The sequence below is a fragment of the Saimiri boliviensis genome, chromosome 11 (assembly GCF_048565385.1).
Source record: "Saimiri boliviensis isolate mSaiBol1 chromosome 11, mSaiBol1.pri, whole genome shotgun sequence".
Lineage (NCBI taxonomy): Eukaryota > Metazoa > Chordata > Mammalia > Primates > Cebidae > Saimiri > Saimiri boliviensis.
This window is the reverse complement of record NC_133459.1, coordinates 14,887,076-14,909,414: the sequence shown is the minus strand read 5'-3', so window position 1 is coordinate 14,909,414 and position 22,339 is coordinate 14,887,076. Positions and strand designations below refer to the sequence as shown.

Here is a 22,339-nt window from a genome sequence, read left to right as displayed (position 1 = left end):
AGGGATGGACAGCAGCTCTGGGAACCAGCTTTATTTTTCTCAGGAGCCTCTCACTGGGAATCAGACAACCCCAGAGAGCATCTGTGCCTGCCCTTGGTGACAGCATACCCCAACCTTGTCATTCATTAATGTGATAGTCAGTCACTGAGCACCTGCCAGATACTGGTTTTCTGGCATCTCACGCTCTGAGCTCTGTCCAAGGTGGGATGTGCTTTTCAATCAGGAGCCATCGTTTCTTCCAGGATGAGCCATCCTCTTCCGGGCTAGGTTAGAGCTGCCTCTTATGCCAAGGAAATGGAGCTGGGCTGGAGGGAGGCGTGGGTGGTGATGGGGAAAGACAGCAGGGTCTCGGCCCAACCTCAGCACCAGGGCGGCCGGGGTGCTGTGGGCATCTTGCTGGGTCGGCTCATTGTGGGGCTGGTGGATTTGTCAGGTTGGAAATTGCTTTCTTCATCTAGAACAGAGCAAGAGGGTGGGGGTTGGGGGGATGTAGAGGAGGTTGAGAGGGGGGCTCCAGCATTTTTAGTTCCCCTAAGGATTGTTTCTGGGCTGAATAGCAGAGCCCGTGCCACCCCACTGCACAGATGGGATCATCAAGGCTCAGAGAGGGGCAGGCTGGCCACTGGCCAGAAAACAAGATAGGGAGGGCTAGGCCCAGTGGCCAGCCTAGGCCAGGAAGAGGGGCTCATCAGTATCCTCTGAACCCCCCAGGTTTGGATGGGAGCATGCTGGTGTCCCCCCACCTCCCCAGCCTTCTCAGTATGGGTCCCCTGCTTTGCTCTGCCCTGGAGACCCTGGTACCTCTACCCAGGACACGCAGCCCACAGCTCTGCCCCGCGATGTCACAAAGAGGGACTGAAGGTTCAACAGCTCAAAGAGGTTGTGTGCCTGGAGGAGGGATTGTTAGGAAATGCTGGAGGGTAGAAGGCGTCCAGCCCGCCTTCTGGCCACCTTCCTGCCCACGCCTCTGAGCCAGGAAGAGGGGCCGGGCTTGATGTGGGTGGGAGACCAGAGACCCAGGTCTGCAATGTCCAGTGTGGCCACTGGGGGATGCCAGAGTCCAAGCAAGAGGCTGGGTGGGCAGCAGGTGGGCAGGACCCAATATCCAGCACCCTCCAGCAGCACAGAGTGGGCAGTGCCATCTCCAGGTCCCCTGCCAGCCTCTGCCCCTCCCCCGCCCATGTCTCAGGCTCTGTCCCGAGTGGCTATGTCATTTGTCCAAGATCACACGTGTGCCTTGTTGCAACTCCATTGTCTCCACGTGGAGACTTGCCTTTGCCAAGCGTCCACTTCCCTTCTCCCTGCGTCATCCCCACAGCTCTGGCAGTGAGGTGACTACAGGGCGGGACCTGCCCTGCCTGGTGTGTTGATGCTGGCACAGGCCCAGGAGGGGCAGGGAGCAGCACAAGGCAGGTGGGCGAGGCGGGGGTGGGAGGGGAGGCTGGAGCCTGAGCTCCTCAGCAGCTCTTGCCCCTCCCCAGGGGCCTCACATGTCGCACTCCCCAATACTTGTTACCTGGTGCAGGGAGGTCTCTGGGAATAGCGTCAGGGTCACTGGTTCCGTGGGGCAGCCCCTAGCCAAGATGTCCTGGAGACCCTGCTGGGGTGGAGAAGGGTTATGGGTGCAGGGCCGGCCTCCCCCCACACCGCCCCGCCAGGCTGCCTCTCTCAGACCAACTCTCCCTCAGGAGATCTGCAGGTCCATCCCCTCCCAGCCCTGCTGACCAACCCCCACCCCATCCCCACACCCCTCAGGAGTACCCACCTGATGTCCTGGAGCCCAGGAAGAAGACTCAACCTGGAGGGCCTGCACCAGCTGGGGCCTTCGCACGATGCCCACCAGGATCTGGGACTCTGGCAGGTGGAGAGGGAGAGGGAGGGAGGCGTGTTACAAAGAACCAGGCCTGAGGGCAAAGCTTCTGGAAGTCCTCATGCTCCTACCCCAGCAGCTGCCCAGAGGCTGCCTTACAAGCACCCGGCCGTCTCTCTTTAGACAAGTCAATCACCCCAAGGGAGGAAGGCCATGATCTCCATTTTACTGATGAGGAAACTGAGGCTCAGGCAAAGTGACTTGCCGAAGGTCACATGGTTGGTTGCTAAGCCACAGAGCCTGGATGCAGATCCTGTCTGCCTGGCAGGTCCAAGCAGGAGGCAGAGGGCATCCCCCACCCCCCGACTTCCTCCCCCATCTGGCTGGCACCTGTGCTCTCCACCAGGGGATACTCGGCTGCGTCTGTGGAGGTCACGACCTCGACCACCTCCTCCAGCGGCATGTCCTTGGCCAGCGTGGTGACGCTGTGGTTCATGAAGTGTTCCACCCTCACACAGTGGGAGCTGCGGGCAGAGGGGCTCCCATCAGGTCCCAGAGTCAGGGATGTCAGACCCAGGCCGGGCAGGGGGATGTGGTGGGAGCTTTGCTAGAACCAGAGACCCACGGCTCTGGAGTGTGGGCAGGGCTGGAGAGGTTCCTGGAATGAGGGACGCCTAGAACCTATTGTGGTAACCAGGGGACCACGTCCCTCATGGCCCAATTCTGAATCTCCAGTCCCTGGGTCCCCATGTGCCCCAGACCAGCTCCACTTGGATCTGTTTTACCCAGCAGCCTTCTCTGGAGTATTCCATTTGATTAAAAAGTATATGTCACCCCCCAAGGAAAAACTTGAAAGTTTGAAAACCACTGGGATAAACAGCCCCATTTTACAGATGGGAAAACAGGTTCGGAGCAAGGCAGCAGCTTGCGTGTGCTCTGAGTGTCCCTCAGACCCAGGGACTCTCAGAGCCTCTTCGGTCTGCTTCTCTGGTGCCAGAAGCCGCTCTGGTACCATCTGGTTGAGCGGGGACCTTAAAGTCCACTTCCATCCTCGCTCTACCTCCTGCTCCCAAAGTCCCAGCGAGGATGCAGGAGTGGGGAGAGGGGCAGAGAACTCTGGAATCTGGTGCTGACTCTCCATGTCACCTGGAGCAGGACACGGCCCCTCTCTGAGCCCCGGTTTCCTCACCCTGCATACAGGGCAATATTCATCCCCCTGCTGTGAAGACCAGCTGACCGCTAGACAGACACAGAGGCCTGAAGGTCAAGGCCTTGCCCAAGGTCACCCGGGGGCACTAGGGAGAGTGGAGACCAGAGCACAGCTGTGTGTCAGCCCCTCCCAGCCCCCACGTCCAAGGTCAGTTGCAGTGGCATTTCTTTTTGGAGATGCCCTCCACACCCAGCCAAGCCCAAACACTGTGACTCCCTTCAGCCAGCCTGAGGCGGGCGCTGCTCACCCAATGTTGCGGCCGAGGATCCGTGGCAGGTATGGTAGCTTCTTAATGAGAATGGTGCCTTCATAGAAGGAGGGCTGGCAGCTCTGTGCAATGGCGTTGGCTGCCAGCACCGCCATCAGCACCGGCAGCGCATGCACTATCTGGCCAGTCAGCTCAAAGGCCAGCAGGGCCGTGGAGATGGTGTGGGTCACAGCCCCTGAGAAGGCCGCAGCCCCTGCGGGGGCAGAGTCAGGCAGCATGGCTCAGGCCAGGAGTCAGGGGGCCAGCGGTCAGGAGCCAGCCTCATGTGAAGGCATAACTAGCCTGGCTGCAGCCAGGGACTAAGGTGGCATTTGTAAGAGGCCACAGCCTGGGCACTGTGGGAATTGCCCCAAGGCCCAGGCTTAGTGAGAAGAGAGGTATAAGGGAGGCCACAGAGCTGGTGATGGGACAGAAGCCATGAGGGAGCAACGGAGCTCAGGGAATGGTGGGGCTCAGGAGGGACAAGCCCCGCAATGCAGGGCTCGGTGGCTGCTCTGGCCCTGGGGAACCACTGGCCGATTCTCCAGGTCCAGTCCAGTCCCACGACATTGCCCATCCAGCAGGGCCCTGCCCCACTCACCTGCCAGGGCATACCCTCCCGGCATGATGGGATTGGTGATCCCTCCAGCCACGATGCCTTCAGGGAAGGTGACAGCAAGAGCCTCTCCCAAGAGGCGCCCGATGGCAGCTCCTGACCAGACTTAGGGTGAGGGGGAGCCAGGCTGACCCGGCCCCCACAGCCCTCCATCCCTGAGGACCATCCTCAGTACCACCCCAGAAGAGGGTGAACCAGGAACCATGGCCCTGCCCCAAGAACCCCGAAACTCTCAGAACCTCAGGGCCCCAGACTCACCAAGGATGAAGATGGGCATGAAGTACCCGGCAGGCATGGGGATGGTGGTGGCCAGAATCAGCATCCAGAACTGTGGGAGCGGGGAGACCAGGGCAGAGGTTAGAGGCCACTGGGCAAGGCGTGGACAAGGGAGGACAGATCAGGGGACAGGGGCACATCCTAGAGAGAAAGAGGGTGCCCGGCCATGTGCCCATTGCCAGCGTCTGGCGTTAGGGGAGGGTCCTCACCCTGAGAAATGTCCACTGTGTGCCTGGCAGTTTGCCAGGTATGTTCCTTTTTCCCTCCTCAGCCTTCCCAGTAACCACCCCATTTTAAAGATGGGAAGACTGAGTCCCAGAGAGCTGAAGCCACTTGCCCTGGACCATGTCGGGAGCAGGGGGCACATCATGAAGTATGGGTGGGAGGCCTGGGCTCCATGCCACCAACTGTGGGAAGGTACCCCCCTCCCCACCAAAGCTGATCCTGGCTCTGTGCACATGTGGGAGTCTGGGGGGCCCACCTTCATAACCAGGAAGAAGGCAAGGGTCCCAAAGATGGTGAACCTTGGGTGGTACCATTCCCACCACAGGTGCTGGGGGTCGAGCTCCTCAGGCCAGGGTGGGCTGGAGTTCCGGGTCATCAGCACCCAGGAGTGGTTGTCGAACAGTGAGTCCAGATGCTGCTGCATGGACAGCTGGGGTGGGGCAGGTGGGAACTGGACGTGAGGGGCCTGAGTGGCAGACTCCATCCACCCGTGCACCACCTGACCCCGCCTGGAATTCTCCTCTGCCACTTCCCAGCGGGGGGCTTTGGGCAGAACTCTGAAAGCGCCCCCCACCCCCACTCAGCTATGGTCTCCTTATCTGTCAAACGATGCGCAGGGGTTGCCCTTGTGGGGTACCGAAGGGATTACGTGAGATACATGCAAAGGGGAAAACAAATGGGGGTTCCCACTCCTGCCCCTCCAACTCAGGGCCCCTTACCCGAGAAGCTAGGAAGCGGCCCACGCCAGGCGGGTAGGTGATGGAGGCGAGAACCAGGGTGGCCAGGGCGGAGTACACAGGCTTGCTGTGGGGCGTGGGTGAGCTCCAGGGCTGGCCCTCCCTTTCCCCCATCCGGTGGAGAGGGCAGCTGGGCCTCGCCCAGACAGGACAGCAGAGTTCACGCCCACTTGCCCCCCGGGGGCTGACAGCGAGACAAGGACTGGGGAGGAGGAAGGGTGGGAGCAGGGAGCATGGCCCCCTCCAGGGGGTGGAAACTGTGAGATGAGCTCCTCACTACTGGGTATGATTGGGGGCAGAGGAATCATACGGGTGATTGAGAGAATTGGGGCAGAGCAGGCTGGGAGGGAGGAGAGAGTGGACGGGACCAGAGTGGGCCACGTGCATCTCGGGGTAAGAGGGCTGGCCAATGCCAAGTCCAATGCTTTGCTGGAACCAGGGACCCAGGGGCCACACAGGGTTTGAAGGGGCACAAGGTTTGAGGCTCAGTGAGGGAGTGGGGGTTTGCTGAGCCAGTTAGACTGAAGGAGGGATGGGGGTTCAATGGGGGGTTCGTAGCACAGTAAGGAAGGGGGGACAGTGACTGTGGGGACTTGGAGATGGGGTATTAGGTGCTCCACGGGCTAGGGAGGGATTGAGGGGCTCAGTGGGAGGATAGGGGTGGGGCTTTCTCATAAGTTTGGGAGCCCATACGGGACTCGCTGAGAGGTCCTCAGCCCCTATCTTGGAGCCTACCTGGTGGCCAGCAGTTTTGAGCTGAACCTATTGGTCCTGATGAAGTGGAGGAAGGTTCGCTGACAGAAGAGGTAAACGCAGCTCAGGACACCGCAGATACCACTGGGGGGTGGAGGGAGGTAAGAGCAGAGCCCGACCCCAGTACCAGGGGCCACAGTCCAGGCTTGAGGCAGGCGGGGCAGAAGGACACACGCTCACCCCAGTGCCACAAAAAAGAAGATCTCTGGCAGGTCGAAGGGGACTTCCACCCGGAAACTGGTCTTGAAGAGGGAGGTGATGGTCTCTGGGGAAGGAGGGCAGTGGGGAGCCTAGATGGCGCTCCAATCCCACCCAAACCCAAGTCCCAGGATAACAGGCCAGGGTGGAGGGGTGCCAGGTCCTGACCCTGAATCTGTTTCCTGGCATTCTAGGCCCCCACAATCAGGCTCCTGCCTCCCTGTCCAGCCTCGCCCCCTTCTACCCTCAGGGCCCTGCCCTTCATGCCCGACACGGGTCAGCCCCTCCATCTTCCCAGAAGGAGGTGGAAACAGGGAGGAGGGAAACGGGAGAGAAAGAAGGAAGGGAAGAACAAGGGGTGTGCACAGAGGAAAAGGGAAGCCCCCTCCACCCAGCCCTGAGGCAGGGCCAGGGTCAGGCAGCCCAGGGAGCTCACCCTGCTCGCTGTTGAAGACCGCCAGGAGTCGGAACATGAAGGCCCCGCAGGTGGCTGCAAAGAAGCCCCTCCAGTAATCCCAGACAGAGAAGTGGGAAGACATGACCTCGATGCTGAACAGGACGCCTGGGGGCAACACTGATCTCAGGTGGGCTCCCCACCCCCACCCACCTGAGGCTGTAGAGCCCCCTCCGCATGTCACCTCCTCCCTGACCCATCTGTCCTGCTCCCCTGCAGCCTGGACAGGGACAGACAGGAGGGGAGGGCAGGACATGCGCCCTGGGTGGGGAGGACCCCGCTGCCCAGGGACCCGTCCAGCCTGGAATGCAGGTGTGCGCCCTCTCACTACCAGGCGGGGACGGTTACGATTCCCATTTTACAGAGGAGGAAGCCGGCTCAGAGAGGCCAACGGGCCAGGATCACACGTGGATTTCAAACCCACGTCTCTCTAATGTCACCCTGAAGCCTCTCAGCACCGCCCAATCACGTCCCCTCCCCCCCCCCAACCCCCACGTCCCTGGGGGTGGCTGTCCCCAAGGCAGGGCTGAAGTAAGAACTGGAATGAGCCCCGCCCCCTCCTCCAGGCTCTCTGCGGGACTGAGGGAGCCCAGGGTGTGAGGGGAGGAGCGTGAGGGACCCAGGGGGCGGGGCACGAGGGGTCTCACCGCTGAACGGAGCTGCGAAGACTGTGGCCACGCCCACTGCCGCCGCGGCCGCCAGCATTTCGGTTTGCTTGCTCTTGTTCTAGCGGGATCCGAGTCCAGGGCTCAGCGTCAGCCCCTCGCTCCCCACACCCATTCCTCCGAGGAAGCTCCCCAGCCCCTAACCTCAGGCTCCCCGCTGATCGCTGTGCGCACACGGCCCAGATAGGCCGCCATCATCACAGACAGGTGCACGAAGGGACCCTGCAGAGGGAGGGGTGAGCCCAGGGCCCAGGTGAGGGCAGCAGAAGAGCCTCACCCAGAGGCCACCGCAAGGCTTCCCCACCACGCCCTCTCCTCCATCTCCCCAACCCCCAGGGCTGTCCTCAGGTGGCTTTTGTCACGCTCTGGGGACCTGGCCTGCCTCTTCCCCCAAGACTGAGCTCCCTGAAGGCAGGGCCCAGCCCAAGTCCCTCTGATCCAGCTTTGGTGGTGATGGGGGAGAGGATAGGTTCAGGGTGGGGTGGGCGGGGTGGTTGGGGTGCCCTCATGCCTGCCCATACCACTTTGCCCAGGAAGACAGTGCTGCCACAGGCCAGGGTGCAGCAGAGGCCCACCACCTTGGCCCCAAAGTTCTTAATATCCAGGTAGTCCTCCAGGATCACACCCGACAAGATGGTCTTCAGCTCTGGAATTCCAGAACCTTAGCGGAAGGAGGACAGGAATGAGACGGGGACAATCTCTAGATTAAAACTCTCAACACTCTACCCACACGGTGTTTTCACGTGATGATATTTTTTTTTCCTTTGAGGGGGGGTATCACTCTGTCGTTCAGGCAGGCATGCAGTGGTTTGATCTCAGCCGATTGCATCCCTGACCTCTTCGGGCTCAAAAGTGATCCTCGGGGCCGGGCGCGGTGGCTCAAGCCTGTAATCCCAGCACTTTGGGAGGCCGAGGCGGGTGGATCACGAGGTCGAGAGATCGAGACCATCCTGGTCAACAAGGTGAAACCCCGTCTCTACTAAAAATACAAAAAATTAGCTGGGCATGGTGGCGCGTGCCTGTAATCCCAGCTACTCAGGAGGCTGAGACAGGAGAATTGCTTGAACCCAGGAGGCGGAGGTTGCGGTGAGCCGAGATCGCACCATTGCACTCCAGCCTGGGTAACAAGAGCGAAACTCCGTCTCCAAAAAAAAAAAAAAAAAAAAAAAAAGTGATCCTCCTATCTCAGCCTCTCAAGTAGCTGGGACTACAAGGCGGGCACTACAAATCCTGGCTAACTCTTTTTTATTATTTGTAGAGATGGGGTTTCACTATGTTGTCCAAGGTGGTCTTGAACTCCTGGAATCAAGCAATCCACTCACCCCGCTAAATGCTGGGATTATAGACTGAGTCACGATGCCTGGCCCTATTATGATCACGCCAGATCCGCAGAACCCTCTGAGGTTAGGATGCATAAACTCATTTTGCAGAGGTGGACGCTGAGAGGCAGAGAGGGAATGCAAATTGTGTCTGTTCCTTCTGGTGGGCCTGGCAGATGGTGTGGCAGGGTGGGGAGCCCTGAACAGAACCTCAGGCCACCACTGAGTGAGCCTGGAGCTCCCCTCTGCTGGCCTGCAGCTGGAGACAGGGCTGAGCGCCCTGCGGGAGCTGTGCCTCCTCCACAGGCCCCTCAAGACACCAGCACAGGCCCCACAGGGGAATCTCTTTCCAAGGAGCCCTTGGAAAGTGGGTAGGGCCAGCAGTGACCCAAGAGTCAAGATCTGGCCTTCTTGCTGTGTGCTTTTGGACAAGCCACACGACTCTTTCTTCTGGGCCTTCGTCTGTAAAATGAGGCTGCCGCTTCCCGACTCCCCCCATCAGAAGCCCCCTGGGATCTGAGAAGGTTTTGGCCAGTGGGGACTGGCATGGTGACCGTGTACTCACCTCCAGAGGAGGGCGTGATGCTCTGGGAGAAGCCCGAGGAGAAAGAGACGAGGGCCACAGGGTACACGGTCCAGGAGAGATACCGGAGCAGGTGACCGTCCCCAATCTCCCGGTACAGCCACTGGTGTGCTGGGGACAGCTGGGTATCAGGGGGCCACCCACAGCCTCTGCAGCCCTCGGGACCAACACTGTGGTGCCCGCTTACTGACCAGGAAATGGAGGCACAGAGAGGGGAGGACCAGGACACCTAGTGAGGGGCAGACCCCCGAGAGGAGGCACGAGTACAACCCTGGGTCCGTATCCCGGGTTTACCACTTCCTAGCTGAGTGACCTTGGGCAACCACTCAAGCTCTCTGAGCCTCAGTTTCCCCATCTGTCCAGTGGGCTAGTGATGGGCTCTCTCTCACAGGCTCACTGTAGACTAAAGAGAGCCACTGAGAACTAAATGACACAGGTGTGAAGCTCCAACCACCACAGTAGGTCCTGCTTCAGGCAGCCAAGGGCGTCTCCAGAGCAAGCGTCTTAGACCCTTCCTGCCCACACCCACTCTTCCAGGCAGGCCTCAGGGTGGAGGCAGGCTGCTGAGGAATGGGGGGGAAGGCTCCAGGTTTGGTGATCTAGGCAAGTCCCCCCACTCCTGCCCCAGGGCACAGAGGAGGGAAGGAGAAGGAATGGGGTGGCTGGAAGAGGAGACAGAGAGCTCAGAGGAGGAAGGGCTGTGGGGAACATTCAGGCCTCTCTCCCTTGTGCAAATGAGATGACTGAGGCCCAGAGAGGGGCAGGAGTCTGCCCAGGGTCACACAGCAAGTCAAGAGTGGAACCAGAGCCCTCCCCCGACCCAGATCCCTGCCTGCACCGCTGCACCTGGTGGCCCATCTGGCATCCTCAGAGCGAGCTCAGAACTCCTTGGTCCAGAGCAGCACCTGCCAGGGAGGACTCACCTCGGACCACACGCCCGATGGCAAAGTTCATGGCGTAGCTGACCAGGGCCATGAGCACCCCAAGGGCCATCAGGAAGTACCAGTCCTCGCCCAGGCGGAACAGCTTCTGCTTCAGCCACTCCAGGCCTCCTGGGGCAGGCAGGGCATAGGGGTACTGGCTTATGTTGGGAAAGGGGTCACAGACAGCCCCCTCCCTGGAGGCCTGCTTGGTTCCAGGTAGGGAGGACCCTGGTAGTGGAGTCTGGGGTAGTCCTGAGGGGGTCCTGCCTCACACTAGGGGCTGGGCGGGATTTGTGGTGGGTGACAGTGGCAGCGCAGTGGGTACCAGGCCTGTTGCCCCTGCCAGAGGCCTTTGACCTGTCCACCCTCCATACTGGGGGCCCCTGGTGGACAGGGAGTGCGGAGGGGGCTGGCAGCTACGCTTTCACCCGCATCCCTGCAGGGTCCGTAGCTTAGAGAGCACCAGGGTCCAGCAGACTCCTGCGTGTCCCAGGACCTGTGGCACCAGGTATCCTCTGGGGCCCCAGCAATGCCCCTGGCCCACTGGCTGCCAGTCCAGCCTGGGAGCTGGCCATCACTGACTGTGGGCACCAGCCCCTGGGGCTGCAACTTAGCTTCCTTCTGAGGTCCCTGCCTGCTCTGCCCCATAGCTGAGGGGCTCTGAGCAAAGGTGCCAAGTGGAGGCTGCCCCACCCCTTGCTGTACCCCAGCTGTCCCAGCAGCTGACCCTTGGGGCCCCTCATTGGCACAGGTCGGTGAAGGAGAGGCCTGGAAGGAGGGTGGGCACAGTGACCAGGCCTCAGGCTGTATCTCTCAAAAGGCGGAGGGCAGATGCCAGGCCCATCTGACCCACAGACAGCTGAACAGACAGACCCCTTCCCTCCCTACACCCAGGAGACTCTCGGCCGTGATGTCCTGGACAAAGGCCAGGAGGAGGGTGGCTCCTGGGCAGGGAGGTGGCGTGGGAGCTGGGCAGGGGCATGTCCTGAGGGGTCCGCCACGGGGAGGGGAAGGGAACCTGGATCTCACCTCGGATGCCTCGGCGGATGCGGGGACATGGGCCCCATAGCTCCCACAGAGTTACAGGGTCCCCTGAGGAGCCCTCGCGCAGCCCCACCAGTTCCTCCATCAGGTCCTGGGGAAGCAGATAGAGGCAGGGACCCGGGTGAGCCGCTCTGGATAGAGGCAGGGACCCGGGTGAGCCGCTCTGGATAGAGGCAGGGACCCGGGTGAGCCGCTCTGGATAGAGGCAGGGACCCGGGTGAGCCGCTCTGGATAGAGGCAGGGACCCGGGTGAGCCGCTCTGGATAGAGGCAGGGACCCGGGTGAGCCGCTCTGGATAGAGGCAGGGACCCGGGTGAGCCGCTCTGGATAGAGGCAGGGACCCGGGTGAGCCGCTCTGGATAGAGGCAGGGACCCGGGTGAGCCGCTCTGGATAGAGGCAGGGACCCGGGTGAGCCGCTCTGGATAGAGGCAGGGACCCGGGTGAGCCGCTCTGGATAGAGGCAGGGACCCGGGTGAGCCGCTCTGGATAGAGGCAGGGACCCGGGTGAGCCGCTCTGGATAGAGGCAGGGACCCGGGTGAGCCGCTCTGGATAGAGGCAGGGACCCGGGTGAGCCGCTCTGGATAGAGGCAGGGACCCGGGTGAGCCGCTCTGGATAGAGGCAGGGACCCGGGTGAGCCGCTCTGGATAGAGGCAGGGACCCGGGTGAGCCGCTCTGGATAGAGGCAGGGACCCGGGTGAGCCGCTCTGGATAGAGGCAGGGACCCGGGTGAGCCGCTCTGGATAGAGGCAGGGACCCGGGTGAGCCGCTCTGGATAGAGGCAGGGACCCGGGTGAGCCGCTCTGGATAGAGGCAGGGACCCGGGTGAGCCGCTCTGGATAGAGGCAGGGACCCGGGTGAGCCGCTCTGGATAGAGGCAGGGACCCGGGTGAGCCGCTCTGGATAGAGGCAGGGACCCGGGTGAGCCGCTCTGGATAGAGGCAGGGACCCGGGTGAGCCGCTCTGGATAGAGGCAGGGACCCGGGTGAGCCGCTCTGGATAGAGGCAGGGACCCGGGTGAGCCGCTCTGGATAGAGGCAGGGACCCGGGTGAGCCGCTCTGGATAGAGGCAGGGACCCGGGTGAGCCGCTCTGGATAGAGGCAGGGACCCGGGTGAGCCGCTCTGGATAGAGGCAGGGACCCCGGTGAGCTGCTCTGGATAGAGGCAGGGACCCCGGTGAGCTGCTCTGGATAGAGGGAAGGACCCGGGTAAGCTGCCCCACATCCTCTGGCTGCCTCTCAGCCCTTCCGGGGCTCTCCCTCCCAAATGAAGAGGAAGGATTGGGCTTTCGCGGGTGTGTGTGTGTGTGTGTGTGTGTGTGATCACACTAGGTCTGCGTGTGCCCTCATCCCTCAGGTTCTGTCACTGAGGGTGTGCCCCTGTGTGTGTCATTGTGTGGGATGGGGGTGGGATTCCTAGGTGTCCCCCGTGTCCAGCAGCCGAGTGGGCACAGGCTGGAGCCCAAGCCCTGCTCAGAGCCTTCCCCTTCTGTGGCCACCGCTCGCACCCTTCTGGATCGTTTGGCGCTTCCACTGCTGGGAGCAGTATCTAGCCAGGGCTGTGACTCTTTCACTGCAGAGTCCCAGGGATGGCTCTGAATCTCCCTGCTCATCTCGGAGCACCTTCCTCTCTCCCCAGTAGCTCAGGCCACAGAGGCAGGAAAGCCCCAGGTCCAGAAGGAGACTGCTGCAGAGCCAAAGTGAGATACTAGCTCCTGCCCCTACCATCCCCTCTGCCCTGCCTGCCTGGTGCTGCCAAGTCCATACCCCAGTTCATGCCCAGAGTCCCCTTACCTCTCAGTCCTCCTGCTGTGGCCGAACTGGCCCTCCCGTCACAGAGCCTCCTTTGCTCTCAGCTGCAGCGCACCTAGACAGGTGTATGCTCTATGCTCCACCAATCATCCTCCTCTCCCCGCCCCACTACCACCTGGGGTTTACTGTGGAGATTTAAAATGTCCTTGACAAACCAACCTGAACTGTGCAGCCCAGAGCCATGCAGGGCAGAGCGGCCAAGAGAGCGGGCAGCAGCTTCCCCACCCACCAGAACCACACAGAGGGTGGTGCCCGGCTGCACTCAGGCTCCTGGGGTGTTGCTGGGCAGGGGCCGGGGAAGGGGAGCTCACACACACAGCAGAACAGCGAGGGGTCATCTGCCCGAGCTGAGGCTCAAGGCCCAGGGGACTCAGAGCTGGACATGGAAGGTTTGGAAAAGCACAGAGGGAGATGGAGGAGGCTGGGCAGGGAAGGCGAGGACAGGCTGGCAAAGGTGAGTGGGGCAGCACGATGGCACCCTCCCTGTGTGCCAGGCACACAGCCTTCCCCAGATTAATCACCGTAAGTGCCCACGGAAACCCCATGAGGCAGGCAGGGTGATCCCGTTGTAAAGAAGTGGCGTCTCAGGGAGGCGAGGCTGCCTGTCCAAGATCAGAGGCCGAGACCGAGTCAGAACTCCCAGCCAGGGTTTGCCTGGTTCCAAAGCCTACAGGCTGTGCCGCACGGTCCCGTCCTGCTAACCCATCTTGTCCAGGGCTGGCGAGGAGGCCAACACCTGGGGCAAGGCGGTGAATTGGGGTGAGGCACTTGAACTTGATCCTGGTGTCCAGACCCTCCAGGCTCAGGAAATGCCTGTCAAAGCACACGTCCAGGGGGCAGCAGCTCTGGCTGGGGACTTCCGGGTAATTCCACAGACTGTCCCGCTCCAACAGAGGACAGGAGCGCAGGAGTGAGGGAACCTGGTGAGGAGCAAGCAGGTGTTGCGTGCCTGCTACGTGCACGAGCTTCACGTCCGCAGCTCAAGTCCCCCTCCACACACTCTGTGAATGGTGAGAGCATTGCCATTTTGTAGATGTTCAGAGAGGTGAGTCACTCATCCAGGGTCACAGAGCTGAGGCTGAACCCAGCCCTCCACTGTGCAGCTCTCCCTCTGCCCCAAGCTTCTCCAGCTCCTGAGGCTCAACCCAGGCAACGGCTTGGGTACACAGCAGAAGAGTTGAGTCTGATGCCACTTTTGGGCAAGAGGTCGGTCCTGTAACGATTGCTAAAATCTGGGACGCTGGGCTACCCTTTGTCCCTAGATGCCAGGCAAGTCAGATCAAAATAGAAGGTGTGTGTTGTGGGAGGTGGGACGGGGCTTGCTGCTCTGCGTGGTCCTAAGCCCATCTTCACCTTGGCCACCCCGACCTGTCGACTCTGCACAGCACCAGAACTGGCTGCCCTTTTGACATCCTGATCCCCAGTGTCTGGTCTAGGGCAGCGGCTGGCTACTCTCCCACAGCTGGCATTGCAAGTCCACATCCACCCTCACCCCCCAGCCCTGGGAGCCCCAGGAGGCTGAGAAGAGGGCAGCCAGGGGGCTCAGCAGGATGAAAGTAGGTTTGAAGCCAGCACAGCTCTGCTATGCCTAACTCCTTCATCAACTTGAACCTCAGTTTCCTCTTCTGTCTGATGAGGTGAGCCTGGAGGCAGGGGCCTGTCTCTGCCTTATTCATCCGAGTCCTTCAGAGCCTAGTACAGTGCCCAGCACCTATTTATAGCAGGGTTTCAATAAATACCTGCTGAGTGATGAGGGCTTCATCACCGGCCCATGAGCTGGCTGTGTGGGGAGCTGATGGGAAGTCATGGGAGGTCCCTTCTCCAGATCCCAAATCAAAATCCTGGGGTCAGAGGAAAGGATCTGTGTTTGGGAAAAGCTTCCCTGGGTAATCGGGATTCAAAGGACTGTATCATCTTTTTAGCTCCTTCTGTCCCTGTGATCTGAAGATAGAGGCAGGGGAATGGCCTTGATGACCTTTTGAGGTCCCTCCGGGCCAGTGAAGCCAGAGGATCCAGTATTTGTGTGGGCAATGCCCTGGGAAGCGGAATGGTGGGCGGGGGTGGGTAATGGGATCTGACATCCAGGGGCAGTGACTCAGGCCCTCAGCACCATGACAGTGTGTCTGCATTTAGCCACTGGCTCCTGTTTCCCTGGCGTCCGGCAGGCTCTGGGCCCCCCACCCTGCCCCACCCTCTCTCCATCTCACCTCAGTGCTGGTGGCTTCCCAGTGGCCCTAGAAACCCCTCAGCCAGGCTGGGTGTCACAGGCTACCACATGGGCAGGAAACTGCCGGGACAACAGGCACCAGCCTGGCCCCCACTGTGCCCTTTGCCCTGCTCTGCTTCCACTCCACGTACCTCCGGCACCGCTAACACCACCGTAGATCGAGCCCTCTGGGATGAAGTGCCAGACTGGGTTGTAGGAGGCTCAGATAAAAGAGAAACAGTCCCTGTCTTCGGGAACCTTCCATCTAATAGGGAGACAGGTGAATCCTTGCCCCCGTGGGAACTGCCAGTTGGATAAGGAAGAAGGGACACAGCAGAGAGTCACAGCACACAGAAAGACCATGTCACACTGCCAGGTGCTGTGGGTGGACAAAGACAGTCAGTGTTGGGGGCATCTGGACAACGTGTGGGGCTGTATGACCAGGAGCAATCAGAGAGGCCTCTCTGGGGGAGGAGGGATGAGAGCTGATCTGGGATGGAAGGGCGGGATTTAGAGAGGACAGCAGAGGCCCCGAACTGCAACCTGGGCAGAGCAGAGGGCCTGGCTGCCTCTTGCAATGGCCTCCACCCTGGCCCAGTGCAAGGTCAGTTCCAGCTCTGCTGAGCAAGCAGGTGAGTAGGGAGGGGCTTCTCCGGCTCTTCTGGGCCAGCCTGTCTCCACAGGCATATGTTCAAAAGCACCTCGGCCTCCGAAGGGCTTTGGGTCCACATCTAGGTTCGAATCCCAGCTCTGCTCCTTACGCAAGTGCAAGCCCCTCCCTTTCCAAGAGGCTTCATTTCCCCGTCCCATAAAATGGGAAGAACGCCTCACCTCCACCCTCCCGGCTGCGTGGGGATCAAATGGGGCCACACTGGACAGCTTGTGGCCAGAAGCCTGTGCCCAGAAGTCAGGACTAGAATGATAGTTGTCTGGAATTATTTTACCTCTGACTGAAATCCCTAAAGCAGCCCCAGGGGTCCCCTCTGACACGGAGCTGCAGCGGACAGTTCCCGGGAACATAACCCTCTAGACCTTTAAGGAGGAAGCTGCCAGCTTTCTCCTCTTGGGGCCCCTAAATGCTCTGAGAGTCAGGGGGAGTGCAGGCAGGGGATCCAGGTCCCCGTGGGGGCTGGCAGGGGACAGCTGCACATCCTACTCCCCCTGCCAGGGTTCAGCCTTCCTTAGACATAGGCTGGGAAGGTTGTCTGCCTTGAGGGAAGGAGCTCCTGACATCACACAGCCATGGTACTTCCACCTACCCTGTTCCCAAGGAGCCCACAGTCTGATGAGAGAGGCATGGCCGTGGCGGAGAACCACAGTCTGAGGGGGGAGGCACAGTCCTTACAGAGCCCCCCAGGCTGATGGGGCAAACAACACACAAGAAACCTCAAACCTGCAAGGTTCTGGGGCAGGCACCGAGGTCCAAGTGTCAAGGGGGCAGAACCCAGGCCTGTGTTTGGGAAAGGCGGTGTGGAGGCCCGTGGGGCTGCTGTGATCGGCCTGGAATGCCAGGCTGTGAGCTCAGCCTCTTGGCCTGCGTGTGTCAGGCTGTCAGCAGGCCGGCGCACGGGAGAAGGTTTCCAGCCCCCTCTGGGCCATGGAGAGGCCTAAATTTAGCTAGTAGACAAGGGGCTGGCCCCGAGCCCAGGGACAGTCGGCCTTATAAAGCGGCCACCGCCGGGGCCCAGCACGCTCCCCCGGAGGCCTGTGCCCACACCCTCTCCTGTCCAGTCCCTGCCCGCCTGGACAGGGCCCGGCGCCGCCCGTGGATGAGCCACAGGACCTCTTCCACCTTCCGAGCGGAGAGAAGTTTCCATTCCTCCTCCTCTTCCTCCTCTTCCTCCACCTCCTCCTCGGCCTCCCGTGCCCTCCCGGCCCAGGACCCACCCATGGAGAAGGCCCTGAGCATGTTTTCCGATGACTTTGGCAGCTTCATGCGTCCCCACTCGGAGCCCCTGGCCTTCCCAGGCAAGTGCTCGAGGCTCTGAGGGGAGGGGAGGTGCAGAGGGAGGTGACGTCCACTCCAGGGCGCCACCGAATGCACTGTGGCTGCCGGGCTGCCTGGAACAGGTGCCACACAGCCCGCAGCCGTGTGTGGCTGCCAAGACAGAGGTGTCCACAGGGACAGATGTGGCCATGAAAACAGGTGGGCCTCTAAGGAACAGTGGTGGCCCTGGGGATCAGACACGGTTCCGTGGCCACCATGGTCTGTAAATGCATCCAATCCCAGCTGAAGCCTTGGAGGGCTGGATAGGGTGAGGGGTGGGAGGCAGCCCCCAGGCTCCAGGCCCGGGGTGGGGTGTTACAGACCTAGCATCACACATACACACACCACACCTGTGGGTGAGCTGCAAGAAGGCGGAGGAGCTTAAGGAGAAACACCCGGGGGGTGGGTAGGGCCTGGGGAGCCACCCATTGCCCTAAGAGAAGGAGCCAGAACCCTGGGGTCAGCACGCCAGGCCTGCTCTGTGCCTCGCTCACAGTAGCCCATCCCACAGCCTGCCCTGGGGGACCAGGCAACATCAAGACCCTCGGAGACGCCTATGAGTTTGCAGTGGACGTGAGGGACTTCTCACCTGAAGACATCATCGTCACCACCTCCAACAACCACATTGAGGTGCGGGCTGAGAAGGTGAGCCCCCCCAACACCACCCACTGCACCCCAAATTCTGCTCTTGCCTCCAGCGTCCCCTACTCCCCCTTTCCATCCGGTGACCCCAGACCCTGGCCAATGTCCCTTCCCCATGCCCCGCCAGGGCTAACTGAAGGCCTTGCCTCTGCAGCCCATGGCTCTGGGGATCCTCACTGCCCCTCTTTGCATCGAGGTTCCCAGACCATTTCTTCCAGGGCCCTGGGCAGCTGAGGGAGCCTACGGGGAATGGGAGAGGGTTGGAAGGGTGTGGGCAGAGGGAGCCTGAGGGGGTGGGGCTTGAGGGCGGGAGATGAGGAGCGAGAGATGGTGATGGCAGAGTGAAGACAGCTCCTCTGGCAGCCATAGAGGGTGGATGCGGGTAGGCGGGGAACTCACCTGGGCAGCCGGGGGGAGTCTCTCCATGTGACACACCTCAAGCCCTCTTCCATTCCACAGCCAGAGAAACCCATTCCCCATCTTGGAAATTAGGCCCGAGGTTGGACAGCTTAGGGTGTCCAGTCCACCTGGGGTCTAGGGGTATAGGGGCTGGAACCTGGGCTGAGATGCCTGCATTCCCCAGGCATCCCAGATTCTGAGCTATTGCCATGGAGCCGCTTCTTCCAAGCCCCACCCCCTCCCCATGCCCCATGCTGCCCTTTGGAGCTACTGGAGATCCACGAAGCACCCTGCCCTGTCCCTGCAAAGTCCTCGGCCTATGGCCATCACCACCATGCAGTTTAGGGTCACACACACTCTAAACCACACACACCCTCTGCCCTCGGATCTCAGGGTCACGGGTCTCTAGAGTGTCTGCGTCTGAACTTCCAGGAGGCACTGGGGCCTCCGCCCTGGAGAGGGTGTGGCCAGGCCTGAACAGGGGCGCCCCCTGGGACAGCCAGGGCTGCCAGGAGAGAAGAGAGGACCTGCCCAAGGCCTCCTCCTAAGCTCCCGTGGGCTGGCTTCCTCCCCTCCGTATTCAAGGATGGACTCCTGAGCATCCCTGCCAGAGATGACAAAGACTGGGGACACCAGGACCTGAGGGCAGCACGTGCCAGCCCTGCCACCCGCAACAGTGACTCAGCCGCCCCAAACTCCCCTGGACACTATGTGCTGGCTGAGCTGTGGGGGAGAGGCAGGCGCTCAGTCTTGGCGGGCAGACGCCCAACGAGTCTGGAGATCCAGGAAGGCACGGCTGTCCTCTGTCATCTCTGCGTTCCCCAGGAGCCCCAGATTCAGAGCTACTACCACAGAGCTGCCTCCCTCTCCAAGCCCCACCCCTCCCTATGCCCCTTGCCTGTCCCTTGGAGCTACTGGAGCTCTGCGACACAGCCCTGGGCTGTCCCTGAATAGCCCTGGGCCTGAGGCCATCACCACCCTGGGCAGACCCTCCACACCTGAGGGCAGAGCCCCTGAGCATATGGGGCCTGGCCGGGGTTAGAATGGGGAGAAGAGGGCTATGGCTTGTCACAAGCAGGACAGGGGCGGGGGCAGCCTGCCTGACGGTCACCCCTTTCCCAGCTGGCAGCTGACGGCACGGTCATGAACACCTTCGCTCACAAGTGCCAGCTGCCGGAGGATGTAGACCCCACGTCAGTGACCTCGGCTCTCCGGGAGGACGGCAGCCTCACCATCCGGGCACGGCGCCACCCGCATACAGAGCACGTCCAGCAGACCTTCCGGACAGAGATCAAAATCTGAGGGCCTCTCCTTTCCCTTGCCCTGCCCCCCACCCCCACGTCTGCCAGCAAAGCCTTCCTAACCCCATTTCAACAGCTCCAGACCATCTCAGCCCAGGTTCCAGCCCCTATGCTCCCCAGGCCCCAGGTGGACCATCCTCCCGGACTAGGGCCCTCCACTCTATCCAGAGCAGGCCAGGGGGGTCCCTGGCCTGAGGCATGGTGCCCAGATTTCAAATATGGCTTCCCTCACTTAATTCAGAGTAGAGGGGCTGGGGTAGGGGAAGGAATATCTAAAGAACCTGCTGTGGGTCAGGGGATTGGGACCAGCAGGACATCTGGGCAAGCTCTGCGGGACAGACAGACCGACAAACACTCTGATCTATGAAGTCTCTGCAGGGCAAGGGGAGCAGGGACCTGGAACTCCCTTGGCCAAGGGGAGCAGGAGACACAGAGGGAAGGTCACAGGCAGGGGTGTCTATCTAAGTGGAACCAACTGCCCGAGGGTTCAGCAAGGCCAAGAGGAGACAGCCGTGACGGTAAACTTCCCCTCTGCCAGCCTCCAACCCTCACGCCAGTGAGCAGGCTGCCTGCCCGCCCTGTGCCCCCAGCCAGCTGGCTGTGCCAGAGCAGAGCCACGCCACATCTGTATATAGATGGGGTTTTTCCAGTACCCCTGATTCGTGATAAACGGCATGAAACTCCTGCCATCCCATGCCTGCTGGGGCCTTCAGCACGGCCAGGTAGGGTGGGGGGGGGGCTGGTCCTTCTCCCTCCCACCCACAGGCCTGTGTTCCTGGGCTGTTCCATGCAGACAGGATCACCCAACAGAGGTGGAGGCCAGGGCATGGGTGGGGCTTTGGGTCCCAAAGGCTGGACCTCAGCTTCTTGCCACCTTCCCCTCTAGGCAGTCGCCTCCTCATCCGTACCCCTCTTTAATCTATGAATTTATAGGTTTGGTGTGTGTAACACACACACCCTTATCCTTGTCCTTCAAATACTCAGCATTACCATTGGTTGAGGCCAAATTCAGAGCTTTCCCAGATTTACGATCTCCATTTTCATCAATGGGGAAACCATCTGTGAGCCACTGAGCGCCGGGCTTTGCTGCTGAAGGTTAGATCTAAACCCAGGGTGTCAACAGCTGCTCTCAACCCCCCATCTCTGGGCAATAAGGAGTATTTCCCCTCATTCTACCTCTCTAGGGCTATGCACCCCTCCCACGTCTTCCAGCTGGGGGACAGAGGAAGTCATAGGAAAAGCCCCAATCTCCCATCTGGGATAGCGACCTTCCATCAGCCTTAACCCTGGGGAATGCCTGCTGCCCCCAGTGACTCTTGGCTTTGGCTCCCACATACAGAAGCAGGGTGGAGGGAAGGGGTGGTCCTCAGTTAGTGGGTCCCCAGGGCAAGTGGCAGGCCAGCCTCCTCCCTCCGCGCCTCTCAGGTCAGTGTGCCGTGAGGTGGCCTCTCACTCCTGTCACTCTGGGCCCCTTGGGGGAGGACTCGGGAGGGATGTGTGGGAAAGCCCTGTGGTTGGAACCTGTATACACAATAAAGGACAGTCTCACAGCCTTCTGGAGGCCTCCTGCCTGGAGTTCTCAAACAGGGCAGGGCTGGAAACCCCGGGAGAAACAGACACACCTTTGAGATTTGGGGGTGAGAGTTGTAGCTCAAGTTAGAGCTTAAGATCTGGCCGGGCGCGGTGGCTCAAGCCTGTAATCCCAGCACTTTGGGAGGCCGAGGCGGGTGGATCACGAGGTCAAGAGATCGAGACCATCCCGGTCAACATAGTGAAACCCCGTCTCTACTAAAAATACAAAAAATTAGCTGGGCATGGTGGTACGTGCCTGTAATCCCAGCTACTCAGGAGGCTGAGGCAGGAGAATTGCCTGAACCCAGGAGGCGGAGGTTGCGGTGAGCCGAGATCGCGCCATTGCACTTCAGCCTGGGTAACAAGAGCGAAACTCCGTCTCAAAAAAAAAAAAAAAAAAAAAAAGATCTTACAAAATATGGGTGTTCCTTGACCTCCTCCGTGGGCTCCCCATAACCCCTGGGCAGGAACCCCAGGATTGTTTCTGGAACACCCTTGCAACACCCTCTCTTCCAACCGCCTGCCCTTCCCTTTTTATTTTTTCTTCCCTTCCAGAGATATTTACTGCCCTGCGGTATGTCAGGCGCTGTGCCAAGCACTGTCGCAGTCCCAGGCCTCGGGATGCAAAGGTGGGCAGGCTGCACCGGGTCACCTGCCCTCTTGAATTCCTTCCTGTACCTAATGGGGCTTCTGCGGCCCAGAGAGGCTGAGTGACTGGCCCAGGGTCACACAGTCCCAGAGGCAAAGCCAGCTGGAACTTGGGGGCAGGGGTTGTCCTGGCTGATTCAGAGAGCCTGGTGGGGGGGCCCTCCGGAGGGGTCCCCCACCTTGCACACCCCCAGGCCTGCTCCCCTGTGCAGCTCCTCCGGCTGCGGTCAGGAGGAGGGGAGGCGAGCAGGGGCGCGCGGTATTTCCAGCATCCATGACTCACTGATTCCACTGGGCTATTTGCAGCCCCGACACTCATTGGCGCGAGGTTGTGGGAGGAGCCGGCCTGGCTTCCCCTCCCGCGCCCCCCACCCCGGGTTCAGGCTCACCTTGGCGAACTGACCCCAGCAAGCCTTCCCTCGGCCGGTGCTGGGAAAGGGGACAGCTTCCCAAGTGGTCAACAGGGCCGAAACCCCCCCAGTCCCCAGCAGCCCCCTCCCCAAACCGCAGTTTGCGGGGATGAGGACAGCTCAGGGGACCAGGCGGCTGCTGGGCAGCTGGGGCATGGCGGGTCTGAAGCAGCCCTTGGCCGCCAGTCCGGCCAAGGTGACCCTGCGGCAGGGGAGGGCGGGTTGGCTCCTGGGCTTTCGCCGGCTCCGCCCCCTGGGAACTGGCCTCCGCGCTTTGTCTCCCAGCGCTCTCAACTCCCTTC

General features: G+C 60.9%; 2 protein-coding genes across 14 annotated transcripts; one reads left to right on the top strand and one right to left on the bottom strand.

The window, feature by feature from the left end:
* Positions 1-18: 18 nt before the first annotated feature.
* Positions 19-22,254, bottom strand: CLCNKA (chloride voltage-gated channel Ka). 13 transcript variants are annotated; one of them, XM_074380133.1, is made up of 22 exons: positions 22,017-22,254; positions 13,394-13,792; positions 12,855-12,927; positions 11,046-11,151; positions 10,017-10,145; positions 9,076-9,204; positions 7,713-7,852; positions 7,336-7,413; positions 7,174-7,252; positions 6,509-6,634; positions 6,055-6,139; positions 5,857-5,958; positions 5,104-5,362; positions 4,641-4,814; positions 4,142-4,211; positions 3,869-3,979; positions 3,268-3,481; positions 2,201-2,334; positions 1,766-1,854; positions 1,517-1,600; positions 802-888; positions 19-454 (listed from the first exon to the last, which is right to left on the bottom strand). In XM_074380133.1, exons 4-22 carry the CDS (start codon positions 11,143-11,145, stop codon positions 407-409), a joined length of 2,238 nt encoding a protein of 745 aa, XP_074236234.1. In that variant the 5' UTR covers positions 11,146-11,151; positions 12,855-12,927; positions 13,394-13,792; positions 22,017-22,254; the 3' UTR covers positions 19-406. The 13 variants fall into 13 exon arrangements, with proteins under 13 accessions (XP_074236234.1, XP_074236233.1, XP_074236229.1 ...); XM_074380132.1 differs by lacking the exon at positions 22,017-22,254 and having other exon boundaries at positions 13,394-13,474; positions 13,609-16,772; XM_074380128.1 differs by lacking the exon at positions 22,017-22,254 and adding an exon at positions 14,612-16,772 and having other exon boundaries at positions 13,394-13,873.
* On the top strand, positions 16,848-20,963 carry HSPB7 (heat shock protein family B (small) member 7). The gene is made up of 3 exons (XM_010345555.3): positions 16,848-17,046; positions 17,577-17,710; positions 19,229-20,963. Exons 1-3 carry the CDS (start codon positions 16,848-16,850, stop codon positions 19,406-19,408), a joined length of 513 nt encoding a protein of 170 aa, XP_010343857.2. The 3' UTR covers positions 19,409-20,963.
* Positions 22,255-22,339: the final 85 nt, after the last annotated feature.

Coding starts and splice junctions, on each gene's coding strand:
- CLCNKA (XM_074380133.1), bottom strand. CDS start 11,145: ATGGAGGAACTGGTGGGGCTGCGCGAGGGCTCCTCAGGGGACCCTGTA. Junction 7,853..9,075: donor CATCACGCCCTCCTCTGGAG/GTGAGTACACGG, acceptor CCTTCCGCTAAG/GTTCTGGAATTCCAGAGCTG. Junction 7,414..7,712: donor CTGTCTTCCTGGGCAAAGTG/GTATGGGCAGGC, acceptor CTCCCTCTGCAG/GGTCCCTTCGTGCACCTGTC.
- HSPB7 (XM_010345555.3), top strand. CDS start 16,848: ATGAGCCACAGGACCTCTTCCACCTTCCGAGCGGAGAGAAGTTTCCAT. Junction 17,047..17,576: donor GGAGCCCCTGGCCTTCCCAG/GCAAGTGCTCGA, acceptor CCCATCCCACAG/CCTGCCCTGGGGGACCAGGC. Junction 17,711..19,228: donor TTGAGGTGCGGGCTGAGAAG/GTGAGCCCCCCC, acceptor CCCCTTTCCCAG/CTGGCAGCTGACGGCACGGT.